At 43.7% G+C, this 12751-nt stretch overlaps 1 protein-coding gene across 2 annotated transcripts in view; it reads right to left on the reverse strand.

Moving 5' to 3' along the window:
• Nucleotides 1–12751, reverse strand: part of TOP6BL (TOP6B like initiator of meiotic double strand breaks) — a 33810-nt gene that overhangs the window by 6348 nt on the left and 14711 nt on the right. For both annotated transcript variants that reach the window (XM_077328960.1, XM_077328969.1), the window contains exons 7-10: nucleotides 10186–10257; nucleotides 6377–6567; nucleotides 4198–4347; nucleotides 1618–1755 (exon numbers count right to left, since the gene is read on the reverse strand). In XM_077328960.1, the coding sequence (XP_077185075.1) occupies nucleotides 1618–1755; nucleotides 4198–4347; nucleotides 6377–6567; nucleotides 10186–10257 (551 nt within the window). The remainder of the gene's footprint in view (nucleotides 1–1617; nucleotides 1756–4197; nucleotides 4348–6376; nucleotides 6568–10185; nucleotides 10258–12751) is intronic.

Below are 12751 nucleotides of genomic sequence, written 5' to 3' on the forward strand. Positions count from 1 at the left end.
CAGGTAATGGGCAGACGAGGCAGAATTCTCAAACTGCAAGTAGTGAGTGCAAGAATTAATGCAAGAGTTGTGCATCAATATATATTAATACAGTCCAGATGTTTTCTTATTACTGTCTCCATCTCCACCTTAGAAACTGCAAGATTGGGGTGGGAGTTGGTTGGGATGAGCCTTTGAGAGTCAAAGCTTACACACTAAAAGCCTTGTTTGCCTCCAATGTACTACTGGGCTCAGATCTAAGGGCCTTTTCGCACGGGGATCTTTGTTGCAAATTGTTTGCGGAATGAAAAATCGCCATTTAAAATAGTGGAATTCGTCGTTATGCATACCTGCCTTTGTAGTGGAATCAGTTGCGTTTTTTAGCGTTTCCCACAGGCTTCCGGTCTCGGCAGAAATCGCTAGAAAGGAAGCGCTATTGCCAAGCTCGTCCCGCCCCTGGCCGTCAAGCAGCCAATGGGCAGCCGTTAGCATGCTCCCAAACAGCCCCTTTCCCTTTAAGAAAGGTTTTTAAAAAAAAAAAACCGACCCATAGCAACGAATCTAGGTAGATTCGTTGCAACGGAGAGACCCATCCAGCTGCCTAATGTGAGCTGTCGTTTGATTGTATGATCGTTGGCACGCTGCCTTGAGTGATAAAAAAAAATCCCCCCCCCCTCTCACGGGCCCGATTTTCGGCTGAATTAATGTGTAAAAAATAAAGGGACTTTATTTCAGCAAACGGGCTTTTATGTGGTTTGTGCTTAGTGACTAAAGGTGAAGGACTGAAGCCAGGGAAGCCTCTAAACAGAAAGAGGCTCGCTGGTGCGTTTATCCCCGCTCGCTCGGAGAAAAAAAAATGGCGATCGCTTCGCCGGAAGATCGGAGGAGAGAGCCAGGGGGAGGGACTTTGAAGAACCCGCAACAATGGTAACGCACAGGTCTTTAGCGCTAGTGTTGCAGATTGGTTGCAGGAGTGTATCGCTATCCGGAGGGTGAATCCACTTTTCTGGATTCCCCTGAAAGCGCTACAACGAAGCGCTTTTTGCTGATTGGTTTCAGGAGTGTTGCAGATTGTCTGCGATGTCGTGCGTTAAGGCAAATTAGTAGCGTTTTCAATTAGCAACCATTGTGCTATTTTGAAGCCGTGCGAAATGGCCCTAAATATTCAAGGGGAAAGAAGCTTTAGTGCATTCTGGATTACTTTTGTCCTTTAGGCCAGCCTCTGAAGAAAACTTTCCCCAAATCTCAGCCTGCATGTTACTTAACCCAGTGGTCCCCAACCATTCTGAGGCTGGGGACCGGCAGGGTAGTGGGCCGCACCCGCGCATGCGCGAATGCGTCATGCGCTGCCGAAATCGAGCATGCGCAGCACTTTCGCACATGCACGATTTCGGCCGCGCATGGCGTGATGCGCGGGCGCAGCCCTGATTTCCTCTCCCCGCCCTCCCGCAGTAAAAAGCTTCCCGGGCCGCAAGCTTGCGGCCTGGGAAGTTTTTTACTGCGGGGGGGGCGGGGAGAGGGAGCTGCGGCCCGGCGCCATGGCCTTTGCAGCCCGGCACTGGGCCGCGGGCCGCAGGTTGGGGACCACTGACTTAACCCATATACTGTCCTATACAGAGAATGTATAATGCTACATACAGAAATTATAGGCAGGCTTGTCCTGAAATTGATCGGAATAACTGAGAAAGAGGAAGAGCAGCATCTTCTGTTCCTCACGTGCTGGGCTCTGTTTCAGAGGGGTGTGAAGTTCATATCTGACATCAGGTCTTGCTGTATCTGAGAGAATAAGTCATATGACATTACTTTCAGAAGAGAGTTGCTTTTTTACCCTGCTTATTGCTACCCAAAGGAGTCTTAAAGTAGCTTACAATTGCCTTCCCCTTCCTCTCTCCACAAGAGACACCCTGTTAGGAAGGTGAGGCTAAGAGACCTCTAATAAAACTGTTCTGCAAGAAAAGCTCTAAGACCTGTAACTAGCCTAAGGTCACCCAGTTGACTGCATGTGGAGGAGTGGGGAATCAAATCCAGTTTTCCAATAGGTCCTGGGCTATAGTTTACCATAAGTTTTTGTTTTTTAACAAAATTATATGGGGAAGGAGTGATTTCTTCCTCTCCTCTGCCCAGGACAGAATGGCCATTTAATTCACACAGGGAAATCTCCACATGGGCCATTGCCCTAGGGCGGTATTGGTAGCCAAACCACAGCAACTCTATCAGTCCTTCAGGGGCCACTTGGTTCAGACACCTCATTGGTAATTGACATCTGATTACCCATTGTCTCCACCTGCACAGTTGCCTTTTTGTATAGTCAGACAGCGTCCATTGCTGGCCCTGCTGCATTCAGCAGCCCTTTAAATGATGGCTTATAGCAGGGGTAGTTAAACTGCGGCCCGCCAGATGTCCATGGACTACAATTCCCATGAGCCCCTGCCAGTGAACGCTGGCAGGGGCTCATGGGAATTGTAGTCCATGGACATCTGGTGGGCCGCAGTTTGACTACCCCTGGCTTATAGCACCCCAGGAACAACTCAGCTGGGCTTGATTTAGGGCCATTTTCACTTCCCAGTCCACTGCCCCACCCAGTTCTAGAGGCATTTAAATTTTTTTAAAGAAGCAAATTTGAAAACTCGTGATTTTTTGCAGAATGACCAGGACCAAGAGACGTCTCACCTTCATGTGTTTGGGGCTGCACACCTGTGTTTTGTAAAGTACAGCATGAATTTTTCATTCATTTCTAGGCTAGCTTAACCAAAGTGTCCAGGATAACAATATCATATAGCTGTGGTGGGCTAGTAGTTTGCTGTCACCAAAGAATCCTGCAGTCAGAGGCATGATTAAAATGTGACATCAACCATGAAAGAAAAACTTAACTTGAGCAGTGTTCCACATGGCTAACACCTCTATTTTTTAAAAGGTCACTTTGCTTACATACCCATTGTTAGCCTATCAAGAATACGGATCAGTGGTTTTGAACAGGTTATACACTGACATGCTCTTAGTAAGGGCCCAGTTTAGACAAGACACGAGTGAGGAAATTTTCCTCACATATCTAATGCCCTAAATCACTCCCGTGTTGTATAGTGGATGGAAATTGCTGGTTTTGACATAGGAGACACAAGCACCAATCATTGTGTGAGTTGCTGTCTCTTTCTTGCCAAACTTCAAGAGTTCTTGTCAGGAAGTGATAATAGTGAAGTCCTTTGTTCATAAAAATGATTCATAACTTGGATTGCCAGATCCAGGCTGGAAAATACCTTGAGATTTTTTGGAATGGAGCCTGGGGAGGGCAGGTTTGGGGGAGGAGAAGGGCCACAGCAGGGTATAATACCATAGTGTCCAACTTTCACAGTGGTAGGGTTCTCATGGGGAACTGATCTCTGTTAGCGGGAGGTCAGTGGTAATAGCAAGAGATCTCCAACCACCACCTGGAGATTGGCAACCCTGTTGAAAACTTTCTGCTTTTTCGTTCCAGTTGATCATGATGATGCCCTCAGAAAAATTACAGATTACCTGTTCTGATGCAGGGTTTCCACAAACACAAAGCAAATCACTCTGACAGAGCTAAAACAATTCCGCACAGCCTGCAAAAAGAAGCTCTTCCACCAGGCATTTGGTTGAGACCAGGCATAACCAACAACATCTGAAGGGCCCCTGCTCCCTCCCTCCCAGAAATCCATCAGTGCGCTCTGGACTTGTTTGCACTGTTGCATTGTTTGCACTGTTACAATTATCAGTTATTAGTATCAATGTTAGTTATTTATGTTATGAATTGTTTCATGTATTGTTTATACGTTTTATTAAACCGCCCTGAGCCTCCAGGGAGGGCGGTGTATAAATATAATAAATAAATAATAAATAAATGTAATATCCAGTTTCATTCCAGAGCCCTTCTCCCAGTTCCGTACTGCTGCCAACTCCCCGAGCTCTTTTATAATTTTCCCCATAAGAAGAACTCCTAGTATGATCTCCCCTCCCATATCTGTAGAAGTGAGCTGTACCTCACAAAAGCTCCTATTGAAATAAAATGTGGCTCATCTCTAAGATGCCACTAGACTTGCGTCTTATGTTGCTACAACTGTCTAGCATAGGTATGAAGAAACAGCCAGCAATCCCTCCATTGTGCCTGAATTTAGACTTCATCACCTTCCTGGGTGCCTTCTGGATATAATAAATATTTGGCTGAAAGTAGAAAGAAAAAACAATTAAAATCACATTCACCCTCTTCCCAATGTGGATCTGAATTGAGTATTGCTTGGTAACCATATCTCTCCCATGCTGCTAAGTGTGAAAGACCTTCAAAAAAAGAATGCAGTGCTTTTGTGGTAGGGTGCAGCACAGGCAGGCCTGCCGGGTCATAAATAAATATATATATATTGCTGGCTAAGGAAAAAGGCAAATAAGTTATTCAATGATACTGACTAGGGCAAGAAGTATTTATTGCTAGAGGTAGCCCTGAGCCAGTTGTCACAAATAAATACATACATACATACATACATTCATTCATTCATTCATTCATTCATTCATTCATTCATTCATTCATTCATTCGCATTATTTATAGTCTGCCTTTCTCACAGGGACTCCAGGCGGTAGAGGGAGCCAGTACAGTTAACAAAATGGGATTCAGCAGAAGTAGTATTGGTTTTTATACCCCCACTTTACACTACCTGAAGGAGTCTCAGTGGCTTAACAATTGCCTTCCCTTCCTCTCCCCACAACAGACACCCTGTGAGGTAGGTGGAGCTGAGGCCTTTGACAGAACTGCTCTGTGAAAAGAGCTCTAACAGGGCTGTGACTTGTGGAGGAGTGGGTAATCAAACCCAGCTCTCCACATTAGAAGCTGCCGCTCTTACTCATTACACCAAGCTGGCTATAACCATTGCATTAGGATATTACAAGTCTGGAACCACCAGAAAGAAACTGAAACATATTGTTGTTGTTGTTAGGTGTGAAGTCGTGTTCGACCCATCGCGACCCCATGGACAATGATCCTCCAGGCCTTCCTGTCCTCTATCATTCCCCGAAGTCCATTGAAACATATGAAACATATTAGTATGACACATTAAGCAGTACAGAAATTACATAACAGGATCCACCTTACAATAAGCCATACAGAGCAATCATGTATCCAACTAATTTTGTGAACCATTTATTATAGTGCAACCCTAGAGACAGTTTGGTGTAGTGGTTAGGAGTGCAGACTTCTAATCTGGCGAGCTGGGTTCGATTCTGCACTCCCCCACATGCAGGGTGTCTGTTGTGGGGAGAGGAATGGGAAGGCGACTGTAAGCCGCTCTGAGCCTCCTTCGGGTAGGGAAAAGCGGCATATAAGAACCAACTCTTCTTCTTCTTCTTCTTCTATAACCTGCTAATGACTAAACAACAGACAGGCCTGTAAAATGGAGGTCTTCCACCAGGTCTTTGAGGCCAGGGTGTGGGAGATCATAGGGGCCCCTCCACAAGGGGCCCCTCCACAACCAAGAACTATCAGCATCCCTAAGAATTGGGGCCCTGAGGCACTGATGGAGTGGGGAACATGGGAGGTTAAGGAGGGGGTTTATTTTTCTCGTCAATGGAGTTGTTGTTTGATTTTTATGGGGTTTTATGTTTTTTTGTATTGGGGGTTTATTCTAATGTAACCTACCGTGAGTCGTTTCTGATTAATAGGAGTAGGAGTAGTAATGTGACCCCAACAGTAGCAGAAGCATTTTCTAAGATGAAAAAGAGTGAAGACATGCATAATGTTTACAGCAGTACAGCCTTTGGGGTTTAATCCAAATACATCTGTTTCCTGTGATGTCACTTTTGCAACTTTGCCGCACTGATCAATGGCTAACACTCATAATGTCATCAGAAAACCTTCACCTCATTCAAACTCCCCCCCCCCCCCGGCCTCAAGTTAATACATTTAAGACACATGTTTTCTTCACTTTCTATTAATAAACAGGGCAATTGTTTAGATCCAGCCAGCTTTTCCACTTGGTCAATTACGTACTACATCCTTCACTGTTCACTAGTAGAATTACTGTTTGGATCCAACCCACTAAGTGAATTAATATACAGGTACCAGATTTCAAAAATAGAGGGGAAAGGCCAAGCAGCATGCAAGAAGCCAGGGGTAAGATGGATGCCAAAGCCATGATTTCAGCTGTGAAGTTGAGAGGAAACTGAACACACACACTTATTGTTTTGTGCTTGCTTTCCAAAATATTCAGGGACCACCACTGCCGCCGCCGGGAGGAAACTAAAAGGTGAAGAATCTTTTTTGCTTATTTAAATAATGGATTTGAAAAAGGGATATTATTTTCTGGAGTTTTATTTATATATTATATTTATATAATGTACAAGACTGGTTGGAATATTAACTAGGCCCTCTCAGGGTATACAACAAAAGGATACAGAGAGCAGCTATTCTCACTGGCTGGTTAGGGAATTGTTTCTGGCAAGGACACAGAGATACAACAGGCGTGAGCTTCACATCTCCACTGAATCCTCTCTCGGCTGCCTCGCTCGGAATGAAGAGACCCACCGGCTCACCACTTATGGGATGGATTTTGCCACAATACCTCTTAGTTTCCGTGGATACTGGCCTAGAAATGGGGGAAGGAAGTTAAGAAAGAAAACAGAACTGAAGACAGGAAGACAGAACTGAAGACAGGCCACTTGCTGGACTGTCCCATTTGCAGGCTGCATCAAAAATCCATCACTTGTGCTGCTCTCCTGCAGCAGTGGTCCAGAGACCTCGGAGACCTGCTCTATGAGACTCCAACACTAAATGAATTCAAAGTTCTGCAACCAGTTAGTGCCCATTAGTGCCTATTATTCACAAAGGATCTACAGGGCCACACCAACTGATACCAGGTTCTGAGTTCCATTTCCTGATTTAGGAAGTACACAAAGCAACTCATTCCTTGATGCCTTTCTTCAGTGGGCCGTAAAGGCTTGCATATATTTCATTTTTATGTTCTAACTGAACACTTTGGGGTGGGATTTAAAGCAGGTCTTTAAGCTTATAAATTTCATAAATAAATATGAGAAGTTTAGGCCTAGTGTTTTACCTTACTTCACTGGATGCACTGCCTGAACCAAATGTTTGTCTCAGGCAGTGCACCCACCTGCATAACTCTAGTGCGGCAAGCATTAAATAGGAGCCTTGTGGCACTTACAGTGTCATTTTGAGAATACGTTTCTGAGAATACGCTCCCTTGAATAGACCCGCGTAAGATTCTAAGTAAACCTTCTTAGGATCACACAGTAAAGACCTTAAATCGACTAACTCTCAATTGGAGGCAAGGTTGTACACGATAGCTGCAGTAGATGATAGTATCTTTCCAGCCATACGTAGTTTTAACTCTTGTTGTGTGACAGAAACGTATTGAGGCTTAGCGAGGTAATGGCAAATTTTCCAGTGAATTAGAATTCAGTTTCACACTGGAGTCAACCTCTGGAATTTTTCTTTTGAAGCTCCAGTTGCCACAGAATGTAGCAGGCCAGGCACTAGCAAGTGCCATGCATGTCACACCCATCTCACAGTTACTCCATAGGCTAATACTCAGTGACTGAGCTTACTTCAAGGCCTGGGCCCCACATAGCTGCAGGACTGCCTCTCCTACTATGCTTCTGAAGGTCCTTGCCTACAAAACTAGTAAGATTGCCCGCTCATATGCATCCTTGGTGGTGGCTCCCACCTTGTGGAACAGCTTGCCTGAAGAGGCTAGGAAGTCCCCCAAAGTACTATCATTCCATAAAATATGCAAAGTAGAAATGTTTAGAAGGAAATTCTTGTAATAGAATTAGAACTGAAGCAGAATAGAATATTGCAGAAAGGTGCCATCGTATTTTGTATTCTTAGACTTGTTGCATGGGCACTGTTCAGTTTTCTTTTCCTAGTCCTATTGCATTATTCATTGGACATCCGATATGGTATGATTACATTTTTCCCCTTCTCTTTGTGTCCTATGTAATCTGCCTTGAGTCTCAGTGAGAATTTTACCATTTTTACCATTACCATTTAATAATACATTTTACCATTTTTAATGTCCATTCGTTATTTTATATGAGAGTGGTGTGTTAGTCCTATGTGGACAGGAAAGCAGCATTTTTCAGGGGAGAGGGGCAAGTTAGTGTTTCAAATAAATAAAATTTAAAAATAGTTGATGACAACTGTTTATATTTTGTTGGAGGATGAGCAAGTGAATGATCCCCTGATGGTATGTAATTGTTTTTCTATGCCTGTGTTTGTGTATAATTGCATATTTCGTGAAGGTCCACAAAAGTTTACACCACAGTCTATTAGTCTTTCAAAGACAAAGGGAAGCAAGTCCCCCTTTTTCAGAACACGAGCCTGCTGGGAAATGGCGGAATATAAATTCAAACGATAGATAGACAGACAGACAGACAGACAGACAGACAGAAACATGGACATGCAACTAACCTTCACTTGTTAAGATGTAAAGCAAAGCCTTTCATAAATGTATGGGTGTATGGGAATGTTTTATTTTTCACAGACACTATGCAATAAGTACCCGTGACAATCATATCAAAAAGTACCCATCTGTTACTACAGTCTGGTCTGGTTTCTGTAGGTTATTTCTGCCTATACCAAGGAACATCTCTGAAGTGATATGAAAGCTTGTAAAACAAGTTCGACTAGGAACCATGGTGTATACCAAGGCCAATGACAATTTGTAGAACATTGCCTCCGGGTTTTTGAAAAGTTGACAATTCACACAGTTCACACCACTTCATTCCACAGCCCCAAGCCACCTTCTGGGTTCTCTAGGTGGCAGTATAGCATAGGCTGTGGATGATACCATGAGCAACTCTTTCCCACCTCCTTTTCAAAGTCTCTCAGCCAGTATATTTTGCAAATAAATAATCTGGATGCCTAAAGCAGGGCTTTGTGGTTAGAAGATTTAAAACATGTAGGAAGCGCTGAGGGACCCGGTCTTCTTCACTCTGCAGTGATGCTTAACCCTCTCAATGCCTGGCATTCATCCTGAACTCAAATTCAGTCTACAATGGGGGCCATTCCGCACGAGTTCAAAGTAGCAGAAGGCTTACAAATGGTAAACGCTACTAATTTGCTGTTCCGCATGATGTCGCACACAGTCCTGCAGCACTAGTGCTAAAATAGCGATTTCCGGTGAATCCAGAAAAGTGCATTCACCCTCAGAAAATCGCTACACTCCTGCCAACAACCTGCAACACTTGCTAAAAAGACCTGTGCATTCTCAATGCAGCGGCTGCAACAAAGTCCCTCCCCCTGGCTCTCTCCTCCGAACTTCTGGCAAAGCGATCGCCTTTTTTTTTTCCTCGGAGCGAGCGGGGAAAGCAACGAACCAGCGAGGCTTCATTCACCCAGCGAGGCTTCTCCGGCTACAGTCCCTCTACAGAAGTGCTTTAAAGCTCCGCTAAGTCCCCAAGCACAACACAGCCCCCTGTTTGCAAGTTCCCTTTATTTTCGGCCGAAAATCGCACCCGTGCGGGGGGGGCGGGATTTTTTTTTCACTTGGGGGAGCGTGGTAATGATGACTCGCCAGCTCACACGCCAGCTAGATGGGTCTCTACGTTAGGAAGAATCAAGTCATATTCATTGCAATGTATGTGTTTTTTTTTAAAATCTGTGCTTAAAGGGAAAGGGGCTTTTGCGGAGCATGATAACAACCGCCCATTGGCTGTTTGTTTGATTGACGGCCAGGGGCGGGAACAAGCACAGAAAAAATTGCTTCCTTTCTAGTGATTTTTACGAGACCGGAAACCTGTGGGGAACGAATCAAACGCTACTGGATTCCACTACAAATGCAGGTATGCGGAACGCCGAGATTCCACTTTTAAAAATAGCATTTCCGCTTTGTGAAACCAATTAGCAACGTTGGTCCTTGTGCGGAAAGGCCCTGGAAATTTACCAAAGTCATCTACAGCAGAGCTCTTGGACGTCCCATTCATTTCATTGATTTTTCCACAGGAGAATTTCCATGCAGATTGTGACCACAGCCATTTAGCTCCAGTTTTATACAACAGTCTCAAACTTGCCTCGTCTTTTACACCGAAAGGGGGAGCAAAAATCACCAAACTGTTCAAATCTTAAGGTTCAAAATGCTAGCTCCCTGAACCCCACTTCTGCCCATCTTGCTTTCTTTCACAAAGACTCACCGTATACCAGTTCATGTTTACTCAGACACACAAGCCATTCTCCACCATCTCACCTCACAAAATGGCTCCCATCAATGAGTAGTCTTGTTCCATCTAGCAAGCATGCGCTGTCTCTCCTTACTGAGCTACAGAGGGAAAAAGTAAAAAGATCTGAACTGTCATTCCATTTGGTAGCTCTTACCCTGAAACAAAATGTGCTTTTTGGTTGGTTGGACAGATTTACCTTGTGGTTTTATTACTGGTTTAAACTGAACAGCTGAAGTTTTTGCTCTACTAATCCAAAGTATGCTGATTTTTCTGCATTTTATATGCATAATGTGATTGCAGGTTATTCTTAGCTATTTATAATTACTTAGTACAGCGGTGTTGCTGGATTGGTAGTGTGAGGTCTGTTAATTTTTCTATTTTATCTGTTTCTATATTTATGTTTTGAGCTACTTGGAGCCTCTGAGTTAAGGAGTAGGATTAACAAACACCAATGCAAGTGAAATCCTCTTTCCTATAGTATTTCCATCAGCAGTTTTCCAACACCACTAACTAGATCCACATTCTAAAAAGTGTAACAGAATATATCTTCAATTGATAGACCGGTAACCTTGCTTAGAGCAGATTGTGCTATGATTGCACCATTGCTCTATGACATTTTTGGAGAAGGAGGAAAGAAGGACGAGATACAAGAGGACTGGCAAACAGAAAGATCAAGAAGACAGACAGAATATTAAAAATGTATTATGATGGTGTTTCAGACCCTCTTGGAGGTTTTCCCAAAAGGTGAAACTGTGCAGTGAAATCATCTGTGAAACCAACTTCCCACGTATTGGTAAGTCTAAGGGGTAGCTCTTCTCACATACCAACAGAGGGAACAAATCACACCATGGGAAGAATTAAAACATATTAACTATAATTCCACGTGCAATGATGAGTCAGACACAGATGCAATTGACATTCCCACATTTCTCTCACTAAGGGGATGAAATACCAGAGAAAAATCAATGGCACTGTTTATCAGGCTAGCATAAAGTGATGTTACATGTATCTGCTAATTAAACAGAAAGGGAATGAGGTGGGTGTATATTCAGACAGATTGTTGGTGACTATGTTTTCAAAGACCTATTTATCACCAATGCAAAACTTCTAATTTTGTAAATAGGAAGCTTTCAGTTAGATCTGTGGGTTCAGAGACCAGGACACTGGGAGTTCATTGCAGCTCTTTATTGTGATCCCAGGTCAAGGTACAAAGAGGCAAAAACTGGAACTAAAACTGGAAACCCCACCAAAAGCCCCAACTTATAAACAGTGCAGCACAACGGATCTTCCCACAGGTGCACACTATTGGTCAGTTTCAGTTCAAACTGACTAGATCCAGCAGTTTGGTATACTGGTTAGGAGTGCAAACTTCTAACCTGGTGAGCCAGGTTCAATTCTGTGCTCCCCCACACGCAGCCAGCTGGGTGACCTTGGGCTCGCCAGGGCACTGATAAAGCTGTTCTGACTGAGCAGAAATATCAGGGCTCTTTCAGTCTCACTCACCTCCCAGGGTGTCTGTCTGTTGTGGGTAGAGGAAAGGGAAGGCGAATGTAAGCCGCTTTGAGACTCATTCGGATAGAGAAAAGCGGCATATAAGAACCAACTTTTCTTCTTCTTCTTCAGTTGGGATCTAGCCGTGGATTGGCTCATTGCATGCAGGGTTACAGTTTTCAGTACTGCAAATGCTTGTCAGCTATAAAGCTATTACCTGAACACTTCTCTCTTTTTTGCTGTCTTTATTGAAGCCATAGCAATATAAACATCTCTTCATCATTCCAGATCCCAGCCAGGCCAAACGCTCCAGAAACACTGAGGCCCCATGGAATCATGCTGTTCCATGGAACAGCCAATATTTTCTACACAGTGCTCTTGCAGACCCCAAGACCCCACCCCCACACCAGATCAGAGAAAGAGGGCCTCATTCTTTTACTGAGGAATTTATGGGACTTTTTAATCCCTCTTCAGAGCTCCTCCAACATAGATGAACATTTTAAAACTCCCTCAAGCTATTTCTTACATAAAGAGATAAAAGCAGAGCAAAATTGTTGTTTCTTCATATGATCGGAGAAGCTGGGGTAGGAGAATGCAGTCTTTAAAGAAAATTGTATAGTGGTTCTCAATTTCTAATTCGGCAGAGCTCTTATTAAAAATATATAATAAAATACATTGGGCGGTAGAGAGTTAATGCACCACTGAATACAGCAATTTGACAATGGTGAACAACAATCCTTGCCAGGAAAGCAACTTGCAAAACTCGCTGCAAACCAAATAGTAGCTTGCAAAAGTCACATGCAAGCCAAACTGGAAAAAATATAAACTTCTCAATGCCCACAAGCAGATGCAAACAGATAGGAAAGCAAGGCAACTTGTTTGTAGGCCTAGCAGCATTTTTATAAAGGAGGGAGGTTACACCTCTCCCCCACTGCTTTCCCAACTTGAAAGGCTCCTAAGTAACCATCACTTGCCCCACTGGACTAAACTTACAAGAACCTACAAGTTTAACCTCAGCAGAGAACACAAAGCTCTTACATTTTGGGGGGAAAGGACCCCAATTTGCAGCAGGTCCCTAAGCCCCTGAAAATTAATTTTAAA

The sequence above is a fragment of the Paroedura picta genome, chromosome 1 (assembly GCF_049243985.1).
Source record: "Paroedura picta isolate Pp20150507F chromosome 1, Ppicta_v3.0, whole genome shotgun sequence".
Classification (NCBI taxonomy): domain Eukaryota; kingdom Metazoa; phylum Chordata; class Lepidosauria; order Squamata; family Gekkonidae; genus Paroedura; species Paroedura picta.